The sequence below is a fragment of the Bradysia coprophila genome, chromosome X, assembly GCF_014529535.1.
Source record: "Bradysia coprophila strain Holo2 chromosome X, BU_Bcop_v1, whole genome shotgun sequence".
Classification (NCBI taxonomy): Eukaryota; Metazoa; Arthropoda; class Insecta; order Diptera; family Sciaridae; genus Bradysia; species Bradysia coprophila.
The window spans coordinates 7786383-7811032 of NC_050737.1; the positions used below are offsets into that span (position 1 = coordinate 7786383).

General features: G+C 31.7%; 1 protein-coding gene across 2 annotated transcripts in view; it reads left to right on the forward strand.

Moving 5' to 3' along the window:
• The window catches only part of LOC119085755 (homeotic protein Sex combs reduced), a 45501-nt gene extending 26882 nt beyond the window's left edge, over positions 1-18619 (forward strand). For both annotated transcript variants that reach the window (XM_037196238.1, XM_037196239.1), the window contains one exon: positions 16349-18619. In XM_037196238.1, coding sequence (XP_037052133.1) covers positions 16349-16653 — 305 coding nt within the window. In that variant the 3' untranslated portion in view covers positions 16654-18619. The remainder of the gene's footprint in view (positions 1-16348) is intronic.
• The last annotated feature ends 6031 nt before the right edge of the window (positions 18620-24650 follow it).

The window sequence follows — 24650 nt, forward strand, 5'->3', positions numbered from 1 at the left end:
TCGAAACGTTTTGTTTGACAAGCTGGGGCATTTCTTTTTGACAGATCTAGATCTAGACATTTAAACAACAAACTAAATGACTTGATCGTAGTTATCGTCTTCAGTTTGAATCATTAGTATGATTCAAGTGGCTAAATCTTCTCTCTGTCTTAATTCACTTCTGTGATAATATTATTAAATCAAGCACGAGAAACTAACGTCGACAATCGTGACATAACATCAGTATTCAATCTGTTACTTCTTCGTCTAAAGTATTGTGTTAAGATTGAGAGCAATCTTGTACTTCTTTAGTTTACCTAATCGTTTTGCTATATAAGAATCTCTAGTTCGAGGCAAACGAATGTTCCATTTGTTAATCTCATTTGACTTAATTTTTACACAAATATTTGGATGCAATTCCCGGTATTTTTCGTACATATTCCGTCAGATACAATCGAAAGCCTGACAATTCTTCCTATCATCGTTTAAAGATCGTTTAAGCGACTTTGATTGTTGTTAGTCATTAATGGCCTTAAAGAGATCCAACCCACAGGTTCTATTTCGTTACTCATGCTCGACGTTAAATAAGTATTCACGTAAAACACAAAACAAACACAATAATCAGCGAACCATACTGCCGACGATCATTAAGTCGGCGAACATATCTATAACGAGGAACTTATGTCCATTTTGGTAATAATTCACGTAAAAATCGAGCCAATACAAATGGTAGAACTAATCCCAAAAAATGGTTACACAGAACTCGCTCAAGCTTTTTTTTTATTTTTCGAATATTACCTGAGAACGTAATCTGAGGTGCTGTGTATTTTTATGATGGCAGTTCCAATTCGTTTGTCATGTTAGACTTGCCGAATTAGAATAAAAATTATTTTCCAATCAGAACTTGATGTATCCCATTATCCCATTGAGAATGACACTTCCATTTTAATATTATTATTCTAAACAAGTTTTGATCTGTAGATCATTTTTGGCTCAATGTAATTGAAATAACCAATCGCAAAATAATTATTTTTTAAGTGCCATATACCTGAAATGTTGTAAATGATCACTCACAAAATATTTGTCCGCAACAAGCTGTTCACGAAAAGTCTGTATTTTTGAATGATAGATTCGACCGGCGAATATAATTCACATTAACGTTTATTGTTATGTCCACTTTTCTTAGTTAGAAATTGTGTTTTAAGACTTCTGTATTACGTAGAAATTTTGATATTAGAAAAAAGTCTGCCCAATTTTTGATTTCGCCTTTTCTTTATATTACAGAAAGTATGCATTATGATGATGGATCCAAAATCCGGAATTTTATTTATCCAAAGTATCAAAATATGGACGGTTCAAAATGTGGATGGTATAAAATTCAGATGGTACAAAATCTGGATGGTATAAAATCAGTAATGTGGATCAAATATTTTACAGAAATTTAATGACTGGATGGATATTGTACTGTCTGGATTTTTTAATTACAGATTTTGCACCGACTTGGTTTTTTTTTAAATATTATTTTATATGTGAGATAAAAATCAGTTGTTATTTTAAGTATAGTAGAATAGTTATTTATCTACCAAGGTAGGTATTGTCGATTGTCGACCCTAGGCGAAGCCGAGGTCGACAAGACGTCGTGTGCGAAAAAATACCGCCATATCTACCGTGGTAGATACAACGCTTTTCGCAATTTCGGACCATAATCACCTTTCTAATGCAAAACATGTCCTACATTTTGTACCAAAATTCTTGTGTATACAGAAATTCATTTGAACGATCAAGAAGGCTGGATTATAATACACATTGCAATGTGATGTAAAGAGACGCGTTGAATGAAATCGAGTAGTCAATGGCTATAGTCGCTGCTTTGTGTTCAAGAACATTTTGGTGTCGGGGGTTCGATTTCTGGTCAATGCAAGATTTGTATTTGTAAAAATTTAGCATTTGTTGAAGGTAATAGGTTCTTTAGAGAGCGAAAAAAAAAGTTCATATTGCACTGTGTCCGGGAATACAGTGAAATAAATACCTTCAAAACGATATTAAATGGATGCATGGAAAGGTGATGATTATGGACCGGAATTGCAAAAATTTTATGAAACTTACGTTCAGAACAATTGGACTTAACTACTACAGATTATAGCCAGAAGATTCATTAACTGTAGATCTATTACTGCGCCATGAACACTTAATATTAATGAAACCTTACACTCTCGACAATTACGTATTCCAATCATTCAATTTGTTAAACAAAAATTAATGGTTGCTATGAAATCTAGTACTTCATAAGTTTAAACATATATTTAGTTATAAAAATTAACACTAACCAGAGGTCATTGATTACTTTTGTTGTCATTGTCACTGAATTTAAAAAAAAATCAATATCCGGTTCAAGACAAATGTCATAGAACCTATTAATACCCCAAGTCAAATTTTTGTTCATATTGTATGGAATTCTCTTCTCTACTTTCGCTCCTTTAATTCTATTTTCGCATCTTTACTATACACAAACATTTGACTGCAAAGAAAAAACATCAGTTGCTGGTACTATATCTTAACTATTATCATGCTTTGCTTAACGTAAAATATTTCTGCTTTTAATTATGTCTAACATATGCGTGACCTATGACATTTCACCATTAAACCAGATCTTCGCTAGAGCGCTTTCGGAGTATTTTTTAAAAAATTCTGTGTTGATCCAGCTCCGAGATTAGTTTTGATCTGAGATAAGAAAATGAAACATTTTCAATGGAAAATGACATACAGGAATCATTTTCTCCATTTTACCATATGAATGCGAAATCGTTCAATTCGGCTGCAATTTTATTGCGCAAACAATTTATCTCGTGTTTGAAAAATATAAAGTCAAAATGGTTTTGAACCAACTAAGAATGCAATCTGAAATTTGATTAACATTTCGAACTGAAATTTTTAGCAGTTAATTCGAAAGCATATACAGCGGCACATGAATATCCTACAAAGCCAGTCACTTTTAAAAGTTATGCAAGTTTAAACAAAGTGAAATTAATTGAATGGAATTTATTGATTTTATAACGTTTGTGGTGGGTGCTAATGAATTTCGAAGCACAAATTCGTTTGGCAGGGCGTTATATTGAAAAATGGGCAAGGATATTTAGTAATTATAATATATCTTGTTGCCGTTATTAGATGTAATTGAATTAAAGTTTTTAATGTTTTAACGGTATCTGTTTCAACAGGACAGGTATTTCTAAAATTTCAGAAAAAACTGAAATGATCAGTAAAGAATACTGCGATATTTCTGTATTATCTACTGATGTTGGGGTGCGGACAGACAGTCCCAATTTTTTTTTTAATTATGAAATTTTCCTGTGCTCGAAGTTGTAGCCTACATTTGGGCGCAAAAATTGTATGATAATTTTGCCCTCGCATCCTTATTGGAAAAAGTAAAATCATCCTCAAAATCTGTATCGATTTTCATGAATTGATAAGTTTTCTCTAACTTATGCTCCATCATCACAAACATTTTTATTCTTCATTTAAGAGGAATCTACACATGGCTAAATTGTTGCCTATATTTGGGGGCAAAATTATTATTATTTTGATGATAATTTTGGATTCGCATTCTTTTTCGAAAAAGTACGACCATCGTTTGGTGTTAAAATGTGTTAGCTTTCAGTAAAATTTTTAATGTTTCTGGTGATGTAACCTCAGTCCGAGAAAACTCAATATTTCACGAAAATTTACACATATTTTGAGTTTTCTCGGACTGAGCTTACCACAAACATTTAAATTTTTACTCAAAGCTAACACAGTTTAACACCAAACGATGGTCGTACGTTTTCCAAAAAGATTGCGAGTTTAAAATTATCATCAAAATAATAATAATTTTGCTCCCAAATGTAGGCATGTGTAGATTCCTCGTAAAGCTAGCACATTTCAACAACAAATGATAATTTCCCGTTTTCCAATTTTGGAAAATTATGATCAAAAATATAATATTTTTCATCCAAACGCAGACTACGAATTTGTTATGTGGAAATTCCTCTTAAATATCCGAGTCAATCCTCTTAAATACTTTCTTAAACTAAAGAGCAACTAAACATTAAGTACTAGATTTCGTGAGGTTACACAAGTGTGATTTGGACTCGAAATTCGAAAATCTGTAATTAATCCACATCCACAAAGGAATTGTCTCAGATTCCATATTTCTCTGAGTGTAACATTCTTTAAAAAAATAATTTAAACTGACATCAAATCGGTGTACCGGTAAATACAACAGAACGGCAACAGAGTACTGGTTATTGAGTTCTGTGAGAAGTGACAAGATGTGATTGGTGTCTGAGCTAAGAGTAGTTATACTTAGAGAGGTAATTTCTAACAAAATTACGTAAAATATGTGGTACCAACATGAAATACGAAATGTTTATTGGTATTGGCCCTTTTAATTAAAAGAGCAAATTGAATTATTAAAAGCGAAATAGCGTCAACGCATACATGTATTGGTGTAGTAAAATTATACGAAATGTGTATCTTATACAAACTGATGTTTGGACCACATTTCGTCGTAAAAATTTCCTCTCTAGGTATAATTACTCTTAAGTGTCTGAGAAATTAAGCCTAAAAATGATTATACGGACTACAAAACTTAAACTTTTCAGTAAATTCTCCCAGTTACAAAACGATTGTGAAAAAGAAAAATGAGAACATTGCCAGGATATTGAAGTCGATTTAATAAATAAATTCTTTCGAGTTTGCTGATTACAATTTGTCATTATTTAATTGAAGAGAGTATAGTAGTTACCACCCCACTGCCCTAGAGGGATATAAGATCGCATTTATATCCTGATTTTTGCTGATTTTTCATATTGGCACAATATCCCACATTGTATCGGTCGATCGATCGTCAATCGCCTGATGCTATAGAAGTAAATGATTGCCTCAAATTAAAATAAAAAAAAAGTTGGTAAAGGTGAACGAAAGAGGAAGAAATTTTGGATTCTTTATTTTTGGTATGCTTTTCACATCTGTGGTGTTTCAAGTTATACGAATAATGAATGCGTTCCACACAATATTTGAAAACGCAGCCAATATTTGAACGAATTTGTGCATTTGTGTATAAACACTTCGGTTCATACAATTAAATCGAAATTTCTTTTTTTTATCCAAAAAGTTCATTTCGAAACGAAAAAGGTTCGATGACCATTTCGTTTCATTGCTGACCAAAACAAAAATTTAAATTGAGCACCAAAGCTCGGTAAACGTATTTTGCGAATACTTAAGCAAAAACCACAGTTCTAAATTGTAGGTTTATGCCTGTTTAAGATAATAAATGACTGTTCACGTTATTCTCCGTGTCTTGCAGCACATTTTTAAATTATTTCGATTTTTTTTTGTTAAGCATGAAATCGGAAGAAAAACCAATTTTTAACAATCTCAAATCGTTTTCTTATATGTATGGGTAATTTCTTGATTTGCCCGAAAGGCTGTGTGTTCGACATTAACCTGTTCACTCGTGCCACCATCACTTTTTTCTCATTGTTGAACATTTGATTGTAGATTAAGCAATTACTTCGATTTATGAAGTATTTTGAACCTTAAACGTATTTTGGCAGGGATATAAGTTTGGATTGTAAGTGAATTGGAGAATTCAAAATTATAAGGTTAATTTACTAGAGTTGAACGAAACAGACCATATTGAAGCTAAATCTTAGCGCAATTTTTGACTAAATCTCAGTTTGGGGTACAAGTTTAGATTGGAGAGTGTCCGGTTGGGATCGATAGAGATCCCGCGATGACAAGAAATGCAGCGAGAAAATTCCAATTTTGCCCAATTTTTAAAGAACTGCAATTTTTTTTTTGTAAAACTCGTTTGATTTATCAATTTGATCCAACAATATTTGGAAACTGTTATGTCGCTTTAAGGACTTTATTTACTGAAATCACTGAAAATTACTGAGATTGACCAAAATGTACTCAAAGTATATTTTCGGTAAATTCAATTAAATTTCTACAGATTTCAGCAATTTTTATTAAATAACTCCGATTTGGCCATAGTACTTGGAGTGGTGCAATGTTGTTGAACTTCTAGAGTTTTTAAAAATCGTATAACCTGCTATCATTAAATCTGTTCCGTTTGTTCTTTAAACTTTTATGTAAAATCTGTTACTTCCTCAGTTTTAACATAAACTTTTACATAGAGCAGTCATCGCTTGTTTTGTACTTCGTTTTCGTCAAAAGATGACCAAGCAAACAAGATGTTTATTTTCAGCATTTGTTCATTTACGATCTGTGACGAGTAACTCACACTTACTAACAATTAAAAAGCGGTCAAAATAGTACCTCCTGAAGGTCAAAGTCCAACGTCTCAGACCCACATCATATATTATGATGTTGACAGTTGAGACAAATCTCAATGAGACACGACAATAAATTAGGAGTAAGGCGATAAAACTCTTTTAGGGCATTGAACTTGTATTAGGAGGGGATGATTGTGTTAATAGAATGTTAATTTTTTGATTTAAAACCTCCAGCCTTTAGAGACGTCGAAATTTTTTTCAGTACTTTAGTCTTTGTGAAATACCTTCACTCTGGTAAAACCAGTACCAAATTCTATACTATGCCACTTTTATGATCCAGCAGTACCATCTTAAATACGTTCATTGTTTTAGGGTACCATATATGTGACGCTTTTTGTCACTCTGCACATAAATTTGAGATGCAAGTGAGGTGTAAAATTGTCAAAGCTTCTTTTCTACTAATTTTGGCTTCAAGCTGAGAAAAATTCCCTCTTCAACTGTTTCGTTACACATCACACTCAATTATTTACGTAGTTCGACAAACATTCAAAATTCCTTAACGAAATAAAAAAAAATTCGCAAAAAAAAATGTTTCGTCGACAATCTCGTGAAATTAAATTTAACTTTTGAATGTGACAACATTTTAAAGCCGTACACCATATTCAAAAATGTATTAAATTCAATCAACAAGTTCAAAATCGTTTTTTGTTTCCTTGGGAATATGTTGTGATGTGTCGCAGATTTGTACACAAGTGCATCCATTCGTTGTGAAACAAGTATTCTTCACAGCTGTTCATTCGATGAACTTCGCGTTAACATGCTGTCAAAACAAATTAAAAATATCAATCCTGGTTCATGTCACCGCCGAAGACATTTCAAAATTTTACTGTAACCGAGAATTTCGGTTTGAAAGAAAGCAACAAAAACGAAACGAAATACAAGAAAACGGAATATGTTTTCGTGATGACGATGACGTAATTTTATTAACATCAAAATGATTAGAAAATTATTAGATTAAGTAGTAATTTGTCTAGCTGGCCGCTCTCGTCACGATAATCTATAACGATTAGAGAGTCTATATAATCACATTTGCTGCATATAAGAAAATATCATAAAGGATAGATGTAGAGAGCGAGAGACCATATTATGAATGTAGCCATTCACAATTCAATTTGAAATTGTTTAACGTTGAGAAACTATACGTACGAATATACAAAGAATGTCCAATTCTATAGCACATTACCCCAGAAATTGATTGTGACAAGATGTCTTTATTCATTTGGATGACAAATTTTATTCAAATATAGCACATTATTCTATAACCTTGTCAAGGTTAGAATTTTTAGTATATTTAAATATTTATTTCAATAGTAAAAACATTAAATTCTCTCACTGTTCGTGTAGATGGTAAATACAGCGATGCATTGTATGTGGATAAATGTAAATGATAACCGTCAAACATCTTCCCATTCAGTGAGGTTAGCTTCAAAAATTTTTCTTTTGTGGATAAGTGGATATTATGTTAGGTAAAATGTAAATTTCTTCAAATATGCACGGGAAAAAAACTATGTAATCAAACAAGTCATGGTTACGCATGTAGCACATAATGATAGTTCAATACACATTTCTGAAACCAATGAAACAGCCTATCCTCTGTTGTCAACAAAGACGACAAACGACAAGATGAACTCTGACTAGCTCACTTATATAGGATATATAGGATAAATACTGGACGATACTTTAAACAAATGAAGTAACAGATTTAATTGTAATATGACCCGTTTATGTAATGTTTAATCAATTAAATTTAAAGTTTTAGCCTAACGATCACAAATGAGCAGTAGCTTAGAAAATCTGATTGGTTTCAATTAGGGTCTATTTTGCTCTATAACGATGAAAACAGATGATCATGCAATTGTTGGCCTTCACCTAAGATCAATAAATTTAACACAAGAACAACAATAGTTCTACATTTTGTCCCACAGAGTACAAATCGTATAATTATTAAATTATTTCTTTCATCTAAACAAATTGAAAGTCTTTTACTTCATTAGTTTCAACTGATATTCTGCTTATTTTTGTACTAGTTACCGCTAACAAATGACTTACCTGCTTTTCAAAATATGTGAATTTCAAATTATGGTCAGTACAGACCTTTTAAGTTGAAAAAAGACTAGATGGTCTGGGGGGTTGAATTGACAGCTGTAATCGGTTTGCTTTTCATTATTTTCGTTCACTTTAACTTTTTAATTAACGAAAGTGAATGAAAATAATGAAAAGCTGTCAATTCAGCCCCCAGACCATCTACTCTTTTTTCAACTTAAAAGGTCTATCTCAGCAAACTAAACCTCGACCATCTATATACATATACCACGAATTTCATGTCGAATATCTTCACATGATGCTTTTACGTTCTTAGTCCCGTAAATGCTTTAATACCGCCGTCACAACAGAAAAAAATCCTCAGATGTCAAATGTTTGAAGTTTGCCAAAACTTGGATTCATGTAAATTGTTCGAAATTCTTACATTTCTAGAGGGGGTTTGAATGAAATCCACGATAATCGTAGTTCAATTTAAAGAAGTTACAAAATTGTTGAAAGAAAAATATTTTATGCAACGCACAGATCCGGCATGGCCTTTTAGATGTCCCCTTTAATTTTCTTCACTTCAAGGGCCTTTTTGCTGTATCAAGCGTTTTTCCTACATTTCACAGGAACGCCTTTCAGTAGCCAGTCCAGCTCTGGCAACGCAGCATCGTAACGTGCAAAATATGGAAGCTTTTGATGTCTGTTTCATAAATCGTTGTATGAATCTAAGAGTAAAGGACTTTATTAGGCTCACAATGCGTATTATGACACATGGACTGCGGTCTCGTGTCATAATTATACATCTAAAACCTATTAAAATACTTTGCACTCGAAGTCATAAACAACCATTTTGCAAGAACTTTTGCAAGACCACATCAAAAGGCCCAGAATATTATTCAGTGTATAGTAGGCCTGTTCAAATTTGAAAAATTATTTTAGATTGTATCGGCATGCTATCAGAGAGTTAAAATGGTTCAAAAAAAGAGACCCTAACGTTTTTTTATAATTTTTTAAAGCGTTTTTGATCTGGGGAGGTTCGTTTGAAGGAAAATTCTGAGTTTGGCTGGTTTTTAGACAGTTTTCGACACTAAACTCAACCAAAACATCACTTATAAACGTGGTAACTTATTTGTTGTCAAAGGAAATGCAAAATAAGAGTCTCGTTTTAAATATGAGCGAATTTGGTCAAGTGGTGTGAGAGAACCAGCTTGAGAAGCTCTTGCAATCGGTGTCAGCGTGAAAGGGTAATCTCGTTTTTGAGTGTTACGAACCTCATCAACATCAGTGATATGGGCGTCAAAAGATGTGTATTGAAACACACTTTCAGGGAAAAAAAAGTTTTTGAAAATCGGTCACGTGGTTCAGTTGTGATAGTCAAAAGAGTGAGTCTCAATTGGCGAACTCGCATGCACAGCGATGGTTAATTTTCATCAAGTAACTTATGTGATTCGTAGCTTATATGAACATGAGTATTTTTCCAGTGTTAAATGCGAGTCTGACCCATAAAATTGGCTTCATAAGTCAATTGGTAAGTGACCGAAAAGCGTTCTGTTTGAGCGTGCTCAGGACCGGTTCCACGATTTTACTAAAATCCATTATGCAACAATTACTACTTTCTCAACGAACTTTCATAGTTCGTACTTCATACTTTCGTAGTCAAAAGTGTTAGAATGTCAAAATCAAAGCAGTCGCAGGAGTGGAGACAATAGTAGTTGACAATCCAGAAGAATCCGCCTGAGACGTACTCGCCGGAGTTGCGAAAATGGAGGAATCTTGAGTCGAAATTGAACAGCCCGTCGAACTTTCACTTCCTGCCAAAGTATTGCTTCCACTTTCAGACAGACTAGAACTCGAAATTTCGGTCGGCACTTCACTTTTCGATCGCTTTCGAGCTCTCTTGGAACTTGGATCTGAAATCCGTTTACTTGTTCCCGGTTTATTCGACATAGTAAATATTAAAAAAAAAAAGATCAAAAATCAAAATGTAATTCACAACTATGGCGCCGGCTTACTAGAATTACTACTGCGACTGCTTTGATTTTGACATTCTAACACTTTTGACTACGAAAGTATGAAGTACGAACTATGAAAGTTCGTTGAGAAAGTAGTAATTGTTGCATAATGGATTTTAGTAAAATCGTGGAACCGGTCCTGAGCACGCTCAAACAGAACGCTTTTCAGTCACTTACCAATTGACTTATGAAGCCAATTTTATGGGTCAGACTCGCATTTAACACTGGAAAAATAATCATGTTCATATAAGCTACGAATCACATAAGTTACTTGATGAAAATTAACCATCGCTGTGCATGCGAGTTCGCCAATTTAGACTCACTCTTTCGACTATCACAACTGAACCACGTGACCGATTTTCAAAAACTTTTTTTTCCCTGAAAGTGTGTTTCAATACGCATCTTTTGACGCCCATATCACTGATGTTGATGAGGTTCGTAACACTCAAAAACGAGATTACCCTTTCACGCTGACACCGATTGCAAGAGCTTCTCAAGCTGGTTCTCTCACACCACTTGACCAAATTCGCTCATATTTAAAACGAGACTCTTATTTTGCATTTCCTTTGACAACAAATAAGTTACCACGTTTATAAGTGATGTTTTGGTTGAGTTTAGTGTCGAAAACTGTCTAAAAACCAGCCAAACTCAGAATTTTCCTTCAAACGAACCTCCCCAGATCAAAAACGCTTTAAAAAATTATAAAAAAACGTTAGGGTCTCTTTTTTTGAACCATTTTAACTCTCTGATAGCATGCCGATACAATCTAAAATAATTTTTCAAATTTGAACAGGCCTAGTGTATAGGCTGTATATTGTATAGTATGAAACACAGCATTGGCGAATGTCTCAGTTGTGTAAACTTAATAGAATTTAATTCAAAACGAAATATAGTTGACCATATGTAAGAATGCGGATATAAAGTGGAGAATTAACTTTCATTCAATATCCGATATTTATCATCATCATTGAATTTTCGTATTTTCTTCAGACGATAATTACTGTTCTGAACATTTATACGTAGACGCACTGAAGCATTGTTTTGATTCTGTCTGTGGTAACGAATTTATTTATATTTTCTTTAATATGATTGAAAATGAAGCGAAAAAGAGACGGATTTTCGTGTGCATTTCTGTTGTTATTGATCTTTTAAAATTTGAAAACATTTTACAAATCTCAAAACAAAAAAACAGAAAGCAAAAAAAAAAACATTTTAAAAGGTAACTGACCCATAACGCTATACCCCACGTGTGATATATAGACTTGTGGCCGTTTCTAAATCGACTTCCCTACATTTCCGACATCCGACATGATAATAGTATGTTAAAGTACCGTACCTTTGATAGGTGTGAGTATAAAAAGTACTAACCAGCGTGTAAAACAACAAAACAATGAAATGATCATATCGTGAAGATATAGAAATCAAATGGCCGAACTGAACAATAGTACAGTTGGTTGTTTAGTGAAGAGGCCAATTTTTTTTAAAAATCAAAATCTACTTTTTTTGACTTGTAACAACAAGTCAAAAGTTAACATTTCCATTGAATTTGCCGCAAAAAAAATTATTTTCAATTGAAATGTATACGCAAATTTTTGCAGTCGAAACAGAATTTTGTCTTCGAAATATTATTCGTGATGGTAGGTGTGCATGCAATATCAAAAAAAAGAGAATATGAAACTCAATTGTATTGTTGTGTGTTGTTACGTTGGAAAGAACAAAATAAAAATCGATGTAGACTTACTAACCTATCTCAACTCCACAGAAAACCATTAATAATATATAAGAATAATATCTCTATAAGTTCTATATAAACATAAACAATATCTGTATAACCCTCTAAATCGACAAACTTTCAACCTTTCTGCTTCTTCTCCCGCAAAAAAATACAGAAGAATTTACTTTTTTTTCTTCCTTCCTTTCGTTTATATTGTTTGAATTTCTATTTACCGATTTTGATTCAGTCGGTTCATTTAAGTGCTATGTTATTATGTACGTCTGTCACGAAAAATGGTATAGTTTGATTGATGAATGTCGCTGTTCCTTATTATATTATTCAGTCATTCCAGTAGAAACTTCCTTCCATACACTTATGTTTGTATGGGATATATTGGTTTTGGGGTCATGTTTTTCTTTTCTGCGATGGGAAATGTGTAGGTATATTAACCCATATTGAATAGATGAAACAGAAGTGAATTGATAGAATTGAATGAACGGCAACACAAACTTGGTATACTAAAAAAGAAATTGTAGAATTCCCCAATGTCTATTTATATACATGGTTCGAGTATAATTTGGTGTGTTTTAAGACATCACTCCAGACAGCTGAATTAATTGAGTTTGGTGACCGATTTAATACGATTGTAAGTGGCCGATTTAATTAGGCTGTCATCGTTTGGGAAATTATTTTTGTGACGATTGAAGACATAATGATGTCGAACCCACTGTCTCAGACACAAATTGACAGACTGATTAGGCATTGTCATGAGTTGAAATTGGAAGATAGAGAGACAGACAGGAAAAAAAACCAATGAGTAATGATGTTGTTGTTGAACACTTACCACATGGTTTTCTCTTAGTAGTAACTCTTTTAAAAAAGTTTTAAAGCCGTTTCTTGTATCTGTGATGCACCATAACGTAATGCAAATTGTATTGAAAAAATATCTTCAGACGATTTTAAACTAAATGTATCTGATGCTCATGATAATTTTGAAATTCGGGTAACAAAAACAACACCAAATATCCTTTTTCCACTGTCCACATTTTCCATAATACATTTTCTATAATTGGCCGACAATTTTTAATCAAATTAAAAATAAATGAATGAAAACAGCAAAACAGCGCCCAGGATATGGATATCATAATAGAAATCAAAATCAAATCTCTGTATGTTGTCTATTATTATCTCTCTACGCTCAAACACTATTTTTAGATGTGATGTGATTCTCTAGAGTGTACAAGACTCTTACAATTTCCGTTCTCCCGAAAGACCCAAATGATAGACTATAGACATTCTACATGTCAAACATGCGTAGACATGATATTACTTAAATAGTATCTGATCGGTGTGGTGCGTTTGGATAGCATAAAATTCAAAAATGTTGACAATTTTTCTGCGGTTTGGCGGCACAATTTTCATTGTTTTTCATCGATTAAAAACGCTGAGGTTGTTTTTCTTTTTACCATAAATAGCATAATGAGTACATGTAGAGCATATAGAAAAGGCGCTAATTTAATGGTTAATTTATATAATCGTACACGCCGACGATTCCTATAGGTACAGTACCACACGAAATGAAGAAAACATAAGTGAACACAACCCACTTCAAGCGTTAGTGGTACTCTAAATAGGGTACTGAAACTTGACAGTGTGTCACATCACTGTAAACATATTTTTATGTAAAATAGAGTGCACCAATATAATTGTTCAATCTGTTACCTCTTTCGATCCAAGTTGTATAAACATCTATATACAAAATCTAGTACTTCTTTCTCAACTTTGTTAGGTTTAACTCAAATTTTCTTATATAAGAACAAATTTCCCAGATTTGACTGTTTGATTTTTGTTTGCACATATAAGTCTTTTCAGACTTTTCCGTCTATTTAATCTGAGGAGATTAGTATCGAAAAAAAATCCGCTGAACTGTAAAACTTTTACTACCATTTCAGTTCAGTTGAAAATTTGTATTGAAATACATTTGAAGTTACCGACAGTTTTTGCTATTATTTCACAGTGAAATTATGGTGGTCTGCGTTATTATTTTAACCTAGGCTTTTTCATTGACAGTTTTGAATTTTCTTCAACCCGTCTTTAATTTGCCATACTACACTTATTCGCTAGAAAATATTATTCTAATTTTCAGGTAAAGAAAATTCTGACTTTTAACTTTTAAGCATAGTTGCAAGAAATAGTTGCAACCCAAGATGCAATAACGTAAGCGAGTATTTTTGAGAATAGTCAGTCTGCGCAAATAACGTATAATTTTTAAGTCAACTTACGAGTTGAAAGGTTACTTGTAATTTCCAACTTATAAATCATACGTCATTTGCGCAAACTGTCCATTATATTGTAAAATTACAACACTATTGAAACCTTTATAAAAAGCTCTCTTCTCTTATTTCGTATTATACCAGAACGTTTTTTGACAAATGTTAACCTGTTACGGATGGCTGTCATCTGTTAACGACAACGACAGAAAGAATAAACGACAAGCTCTGACTGATCAAATCTTAGATCAAATCAAGTAATAGTTTGAATATTAAAACTGTTATGCTTAGTTTCCTCTTACCAAAAAAAGTACTCCGTGTGAGAGACAAAATTGAATTTTTTCAAATTTTCTTTGTTTATTTGACAGTTTGCTCTCTCACGGCGCTCTAACGGCTCTCTCACGGCGTACTTTTTTTAAGTGGAATGGGCACTTTAATGTGCTTGCCGTCAGTTACAGGTTAAACCGAAACAACGACCACAAATATGTTAGCTCAATGTGAGAGATAAAATTGAATTTGTTCAATTTTTCTTTGTTTACTTGACAGCTCGCTCTCTTACGGCTCTCACACGGAGTACTTTGTGTTGAGTGGAAACCATACTTAAGGAAAGTTGGAGAAACTGCTAACTTTTCACAGAATTGGTCAAACTGTGACTAGCAGTTTTATTTTTTGTTTAAACCAAAAACATTTATGGTCGTTGTTGAGATTTTACTTTTTTCAAAATAAAATTTTCGTCACTGAGTTGAGAGAAATGTTATTATTGTATACATTCATTAAATTTAAAGAACCGATAATCCAATTAATGTTAGTTTTTCCACTCGACCTTTTATAAATAATTCACTACTTCATTTATGGTGTATACCTCGTATGTCGTACGAGTTTGAAAACCTATAGGCAGTTTTTCGTCCTGATTCTAAATAACCAATAAAATATTCAGATTTTAAGTTAAATGGGAAATGCATTGGTGCGAGCGAGATGCAATGATGTTACAGTTTTATCTCGCTCGCACCAATGCATTTTTCATTTGACTTAAAATTGGGATCGCTCCGGATCCTGACGTCCTAAAAACTATTTTATTAGTGATTTAGAATCAGACTGCTAACTACTACGTACGAGGTGTCAAGTAGTTAGTGAAAGTTTAATCTCAGTTATACTTCTTGTACAAGGGAAGAGTAATTTAATTATGCTCTGTTTGTTTGTTTTGGTGTTTGTTCTGCATATTAGATAACGCCACCCCTGGACCAGTTAAAATAAAGTTTTGTATCATTGGTCGATTACAACGATAACGTGAATAACATGAATTGGATTGAAAATTTACTTTTAGTTCCACAATAATACTACAAGTAAGACTGGACAGATTTCATCTCTATTGAAATTTAAAAAGAAAAGTCGATCGAGGTATCGCGTAAATGGATATGTATAAAAGCAAGAATCATACTACTGTACATAAAATCTTGTTCCTCACCAGTGCCTAAACTGGAATCATGCACTTACGATATGTTGTCAACCTCGGCCTCACCTCGGGTTGACAATTTTCACATCTATTGCGTAAAAGTTCCATTTAGACACGTGTGATGAAATAGTTATTTATATGATATATAGATTGTCACAGTGTGACAATACACATCGTGTGCCTAAATAGTATTTTACATGACTAGGGATAGAAAGATGAAAAATAGAGTTTTCGTGTGAATTTTGTTGAACCGAGGCGAAGCCGATGTCAATAAACACACTAAAACAAGACTTTTCATTTTTATCCCGAGTTATGCAATGGATTTTACATGCTGAGGGCGTCGAAAGAAGTGCTTAAAACATGAAAAGTACGGGTTTCGACGCATGTAGCATGTAAAAAGCATTTATTATTGAGTTGTATACAACATTTTTTGCAATAAAGGAACGGAAAGTCCTACTTTTCGTCACTTGTTGCGAAAATAGCTATTAAAGTTCTCTATAAAATGAAAAACGACCAATATCCATCCGACTAACGTAAACATAATTTTCTTTTAGGTACTGTGAATGCAAATGGTGAAACGAAAAGACAAAGAACATCGTATACGAGGTATCAAACATTGGAATTAGAAAAGGAATTTCATTTTAATAGATATTTGACGAGACGAAGACGAATCGAAATTGCACATGCACTATGTCTCACCGAACGTCAAATAAAAATTTGGTTCCAAAATAGACGAATGAAATGGAAAAAAGAACATAAAATGGCTTCAATGAACATTGTACCTTATCATATGTCACCATATGGACATCCATATCAATTTGATATTCATCCATCGCAATTTGCGCATTTGAGTGCATAGGACGCGTGGCACTTTTCGGGCACTGGTTAGAGACTCAATCAACTGTATCAAGAACCATATCAAGGATACCAGAACAATCAGGACAGCACAATATTTAGCAACACTGATTCTTCCAAGTATCCGCAAGAGTTCTGATCTCATTTGAAACTATTGAGATGCAGTTGCTATGAGCATAAACTGGTCTACAATACTGGTTGTTATGGTTGTAGTCAAATTCATCGCATGAAAATTTATCGATTTGAAATTTTCGTTAAATGTTTTGTTTTTATGTGATAAATGGATTAAGTGAATTCAGTGTTTTTTTTGGTCGAGTTGTTTGTAAATGTATTACTGACTACATTAGGATGAATATTTCTTTTACAGTGCATCCGTTCGTTCGTTTTATTTTTTATTTTTTGTGTACGTGCAAAATTGTATTATTATTTCGTATGTATATTTGTAGCCATTGACAACACACACACACTTACATAATGTATAACATCGGACTCAGTTTAACTGTTACTATCATTATCATACAAATTATTATTTCCAAAAAACAAAATAAACTAACAATACAGTCAAGTGAATAAATGCCGTAAAGTTGATTGAAAGCTTTCTAAGTTGCAGAGAGCACATTGAGTGTGTAATTTTTCCTATTAATTGAACTGACCATCAAAGGATCAAAACTATAATCGCAAAATTTGGTAACGCTTTGAAGTTGTTTTAACAACAACAACAAAGCAGAAGCTTTCGACTCTTTCGTTCAATATTTTCAACAGATGGAGCCACGCTTTAAGTGTACACACTTTCTTGAAGTCAATGTATTAACTGTGAGTTATATAAAGGTCATACCCACAGGGGTTAACTTAGAATAATTTTTATTGTCGCTGCTCAGTACATTTTTGATTTTTGACCTGTGTCCGTTCAAAATGATTGACTCGTTTTTTAATTTTCTGAATAGTTTTCGGCAACAACGATTTTCTGTTATAGTAACTTTTAGTTGTCTTCGGCAATTGCCTATAATCGATGGTATTTTACGACATTTTTTCATGGTAAAGTGGTACCACCCATCAGATTTTCAGTTATTAATGGTGCTGTTTAACACAGATTTTTACCGGGTATTATGGCACCGTTGCAACTCAACACAGTCACGGTCCAACCGGTTATATCGGTTAATTGGAAAATACTTTTTAAATTACTTTTCAAATTAACTTATTTATCTCACATGTGTGAGCCGCCTTTGACTAACCAAAACTTTTTGAATTGAATTTACCCATTCACAAATAACGCATTGCACGCTCTGACAAAATCGGACGCTTTATACATTGTCGAAATTATGCGTTCAAATCGAAAACTGAAATTCATAGATGGAGATGCCCTATATACACTGTGTGCACAGTGCACACAAGGAAGCTTCATCGTGCTATCCATCTGTTAAAACATTAAAACAACAAAAATGATTTTGTCGTCGCGTAATATAACTGAACCTAGAATGACTACACATTGATTTTTGTGCTTAGTAATTTTCCATTATTTTATGTTGTATGTTCCATTCAGCAAATCTTTTTTTATTTTATTATACTCATATATTGACTACAACATAAACATTTCGATTAAATGATTAAATTAAATACAAAAAAAAAGTTTAAATTGTTATATCAGAACCAGTATTTTATACCAAATCTCTAATCAGTGTTCGAAAAGCTATTAGGTTTAAGTATTTACTATAAGCTTGTGGTATAAGTCTAAATGTAAGTTGAATTTTATTATGGATAAACAAGAAAAAATTACTTAACGGTTAAGTGAAGTATAAGCAGACAACAAAGCAGCAGAAGAAATACTCAGTCTTTGGATGTGTTTAAGTATTAAGAGTGAAATTTTGAATTGGGAAACGAAAAGAACAAGCAAAAAAATTCTATTGATATTATTATTACATGTTGAATGTCTCATTTATTATTTATTGATTTTTTGTTGTTTTTTATTTTCTTTTTTTATTAGTTTTTAAGTAAATTGGTCCCAGTTGGTTGTTTTTTTATAGTTTTTTTTTGATAATTTTTATTTGATTAGGGAAAATTATTTCTTGAACCACAATAAACTCCACGAGCAATTGTGCTGGCAAAATATTTTATTATTCCAAAATTTAAACGTGACAGACATTTCTTCTTACTAGTAGTCATGAAAAAATCGGCAATTATGCAGTGTGCAAATTGGACATTTTACTGGTTCGGAGATTTTATTGTGACAAGTGTGGCACAGGTCAAAACTGCAACTGCACAGGTCAAAAATAATAATCTTCAAAAGCCAGATGTAGGGCATTTTGCTCGCAAAATCACATAAACGATTGTTAATACCACCCGTGAAGAAAATGAGTTCTCATGGGATGCAACGAGTAAAAATATTATTACTGAAAATTGCATGCTCACAAGCCGTTAAACAGACTTCTGTGAATGCTATCAAATAGCTCACCCGTTGCAAGCATTTTGAAAAACACCACGTCCAACAGAGTGATTGAAACAATTGATTCTTCCAATAAAATAGAAAGCTTGAAAATGTCACGTGCTTGATTTAATTACAGGAATGGGAAACATAGAATCACATTGACCATATTTCATAAGATGAAGCGTCATTTGACCTTACAGACTGTCATGTCATCTGTTAGCAACAGTGACGACAAAAATAAGCAATGACCTCTGGGTAATGCGATATTTTATAGCGAAATGCATGATGAAACTAATGAAGTAAAAGATTTTGTATCAAAATATTAAAAATAATTTAGATTAAACGATGTAACAGATTCAACAATGTCGTGTCTGAAAGATTCTTTTAAGTTGGATCGAAATTTGATATGTTGTGAAAACTGAACCTATTGGGGCTCTACGATTTCTAAAACTAAAATGGTCAGCTATCAGTTAGTGAGATAGTTATGTATTCTTCACATCGCAAAATGTTTTTTGATTCGTTCGATATTCCAAATTGTTATCCTTCAAACGGTAAAAATTGTAATGCCTACCAACACACAACTTACGATTGATATGATTGATAAGACATTTTAAAATTTACATCTCCTCTCCATCGGAATTTTGATTAAATCAAGCAATCATGTTCATTTTCTATTAAATTAATCCGGAGATATTGAAGCAGTATGCAATGGGAATATGAGACAGTTTACGCAAATGGCGTATAATTTATCAACTTATAAGATGGAAATTGTACATCACATCTTCATACAAGACGTTCTGGAGGTTTACTTATAAATTGTACGTCATTTGCGCAAACTGTATACTATCAGTTCTGTAAGATTATGTGAAATGTTCCGGTAATTGATTTTGATTTTCCATATTTGAGATGATTTTGACTGCATATTCCGGTACGTTTTTCAAGAATAAAATCAAAAATCATTTGGACAGTGAAATGAAATTAAAATCTTTCTAACTTTCTATTCAAACAGTTTTTAGTTTAATTTATTTTTTCGTTTTAATGACATCCTCGAAAAGTTTATGAGATTTTTGTTTAAAACCTGTCTGTTGCAATGATTCTGCTAATTAACATAATTTATTAAATCCAAATATTAACAGAATAATTTAACTGCAAGCTATGAACTACCGTCAACTCGATTCAAACGTCTAAAAATTGGAAAATATATTTTGTTGCTAAAAAAATAAAATAAATGAAACTCAAATGCCCATCCTCAAATCATAAAAAATTGGTCATATACCAAGAACAGCAATTGTAAAAATTTATGTTGATGTTGTTGGTATATGAGCAAGTCAAAACGATTTGCTCGGTTCGGGTCAACAATAAAAATAAAAAACTAATCGTCGTTTTGAAAGGGAATCCTGCGTTTAACGACACATTAAATTAAAAAATTTATTTAATTTCTAGTGATACTAACATTGATTTGTCTTTGGAAAAAGGTATAGAAATAGGAAGAAAACAATTGCAATGTCATCATAATCGTTCATTTGAAATCTTTTGAATCCTTTTTAAATGTTTCTTTATTAAAGAACAATGAATTAAAGCGTAAATTTAAGTTAAATCTATGTATAATTAAGGAAAATTATTAAAAACAAAAGAAAAAAAAATTGGCTAAATTGGCTAATAATCGTGAGATCGATTAAAAAAATGTGAGAAACAAAATTCAATAAAACTTGATGTTGATGCGCCCATGCGTATATAAACACCCAAATAGTTGGATTTATTGCTTATTAGTTGGATCAATAAAAAATGCAAATGTGTAAATGCATTTGCACTTGTGTATACTTGCCCTAACATTCGATGTCAACAAAAAATACTTTCCCAAATTACAAAAGTATTACCTCGATTTTTGCTTTGTAAACTGAAACATACTGAACGCGAACTGTTGAAGTTGATTATTACAAATAAATTTTAATTAGAAAACTAAATTGAGAAAAACCATTTTGAGAGAAAATCTACGGAATGAATAGATGGATGTTGAAGAGCAAAGACATTTGATTTGATTGGAAAATGATTTGGTTTTTTTTCCTTAATTCCTCTCACAAATTTTAATTTGTAGAAGTGGGAAGCCTTGAAAACAGGTAGGATTTTATCTGAAAAGCTCTCCATCATACCCGACTTCAAGTGAACTAGACGCATATTCTTAAAATTGTAAAAAATTTCTGTATCAATGTCTATACAGTTCGGGAAAATGAAGAAGTCAAATTTTTAAGTATTAAAATCCAATTGATGTTGCTCATTCCACATGGTATATTCACGTTAAAATACGTATGCGTAAATGCATGTGGAATGAATAAAGATTGTAATTGTGACTTCTTACTTTTCTTCGCCTGTACGTTTCACTCACACTTCTTTACATTTCATCATTCGGTCAATAATTCAATTCAAAAGGAACCGTTTCACGTAAATTCATTTATCACTCTTGATTCAATAATCGATAAATTCAGTATATTGATACAATCAGATCGGAAACAAGCGACGAATCATTTGATAGGGCTGAAAACAATTCTGGTTGTGCAAAAACGAAATTAAGTTACATTTTAGAACGTAGAAAAAAACGAGTCGCTTTTTGGGGCGCTGCTTTTTTACTTATAGATATGGTGCGAATGTTCATTGGTAATTCAACTTCTTTTCTATGCTTTGCTACTTTTACAAGAATCGAGGCGTTGTAACGTCTTCAACTTAAAAAATAAAGTAAGATCTGTAACAGGTCGTTCATACTTAATCTGAACCTGAAAATGACTGACTTGATTTTGGCCAGCATTCCAAGAAATAAGAACCAGACCCAGTGACGGACTGGCTCAAAAAAGCCCTTCGGGCGTTGTGTGAAGAAATTTTTCAAAAGGCACTTCGTTGCCGTTTATCTATACAAAAATCAAAAGACCCTTCGGGAATCGCCCGAACGCCGAAAGGACCAGTCCGGCACTGACCTGATTAGCATTGACTAATACTGGTCATATCAAAATTCAATAAATCAAGTTCAGTCCATGAAAGGTTCAGATCACCCTGACCTCATACAGAGTCTTCTTTATTTAAGGTTTTTTTTTGCAAAAAAGAAAAAAACTAAAAAAAATCATAGTGCAATTAGTTTAATTGTAAATAAATATTGTTAGCTTGTCAACCGCCTATTTTTATACGTATTAGGTAAAAACTAGACCAGAAATAAATTTGTCACACCAATTGAAATCATATTTCACTCCTCACCTTTTCCATACGTATACGGCAGCTTCTCTGAAACTTAAGTAAAGATTAGGAAAACGAATTATTTTCCTCAAACACAAGGGGCTATATATGAAAAATTTATTTGCTAAAATTTTCCAAAATCTGCTTAGATTTTCCAAAATTTTCCAAAAATTCTTTTGCTCAAAGTTTGTAAAATCTAAGTAAATTTTGAAAAAAAAATTAAAAAATTTTGCAAATCAATTTTTCAAAAATAGGTCTTGATCAACAGATTCAATTTTTCATAGGCCAGTATAGTAGCACCTTTAAAATAGGTACAATAGTATTGCACAGTCTCTTTCTTTCCCGTCTTTTTTCTTCAATACAATACAACGAAAAAAAAGATATTTAAAAGCAAAGGCGTTGAACCTTAGATTTGGGTTTGAAAACCAAAATTAATTTTTATTTGCGTCCAACAACACTGTTGTTTTTGTTCTATTTTTTTATTTAATTAAAATTTTGTTCTGAAACGAAAACGATGATAAGCAATAAAAAGTTTTTTTTTAAATATAATTTCGCCCTTTCCTACTAATTAATGTGAAATTATTTCAATAAGATATTGTACACATCACTAAACAAACAAAACAAAAAACATTTACGTAGATATTTTGTGTAAAGATCATTTAAATGTAAACTTATTAATTGTATTGTACTTGGATTTATAAAGAAACAAACAAAAAAAACACAAATAAAAATAAATTTAAAAAAAATTTACTGTTATTTTTAAAGACTTGCCCTAGAATTTATGTGTGTAAATTACAGTTAGGTACAAAAAGAAAAGAAAAAAAAGAAATAAACAAAAGAATATTGTTGATTAATTTAAAAAAAATCGTATTACTGAAACAGTTTTCACTTTGCACAATTTTTAGCAAATTCGGATCATACAGGGGTTTTGTTCCTTTTAATTTATTGACCTATGTAGTATGAGTAAATTAAGTTTATAAAAAAGAAAGATGAAATAAATGAAACTTAACAATCACATAAACTAAAATAAATAAATAATTTTCTTTGAATAACAAAAATTAAAACGAAAAAAAAAATGAAAGAAATGAGAAAAAAATGTTTTAATTTAATTATTTTAATTAATTAATTTATATCATTCATGTATACGATTTACACTAAAATTAAAATAAAAAGATGATCATCAAGTTTGTGCTTAAAAAAAAGATAAAAAGGAAAATTGTGTCCTACGTTTACTATACTTTTATTTAATCGAAATTAAAATAAATTTGAAGAAAAGAAAAATATTTTTAAAATATCTAATAGGTAAAATGATTGATATAATTTCTGCAATAAATAATTTAATTAGTTTCCCCTCTAAATATATTTTTGTTTTCCCTTTTGATACATAAACAAACCTTAGTAATGCCTAGCAATTTAAGATTAAATCGTCCAATCACAATTTAAAACTAAAATTAAGAAATAAAAGAAAGGAAAATTTACAATAAAAAATTTTAAGAACTTAATTTGCAACCCTAAAATTTGTATACCAGTCGAAAATCTCTAAGTTTTTATTTTGTTCCAACTGTTTTGTTCGTTTTTCTCTAATTTTTTAATTTTAATTTTTTTTCTTTTCTTATATTTTCAATTAGAATCTACAAAAAAAAATGAAAATTTAAAGATTAAACGGAAAATGTCTCCTTTTTCATAAAAATCAGTATTTTAGTGGACGATCAGATTGAATAAGACAACAAAAAAAAAGAACAAAAGAAACGTAATGGATAAGACTCGATGAAAGTAAATTAAGTCGATGTTTGGATGGTCTGATTTTCTGTAAATAAAATTGTATCAAAACTTACTGAGTATTATAAATATTATATAATTCGTAGCAGTATATCTAAATTTTAGTCAAATAATATATCAATACTTTTTAAGTCATTAAACAATAAATTTGTCTGAATCTTTGACGTAAGTATAACAAAAACAAAACAAAAAAAAAATACTGAAAAAAGCTAGTAAAATTAATATTTATAACAAACAGAAAAAATGAATAAAATAAATAAATAAAATGAAATAAAAAATAAAATAAATTGAAATAATTATATACTTTTTATTAGAATACAAGAAAAAAATATAAATAAAAAAAATATTATTAAAAAAACACTTAGCCATTGACTTAAATTAGAAGATGCATTCCATGTAAAAATTGCAAATAAAACCAAAATAAAAAGTATTGTTACAATAAACAGAGTGGTGTCATTCGTTTTACTGCAAACGCCTATTTCCAGAATTTCTATGCATCTATTCCACAGAATATTTCACGGTGTCTAGTGTTAGAACAAGAACGCACAACCATTTTCACTTTCTCAAACCATTTTTAACTA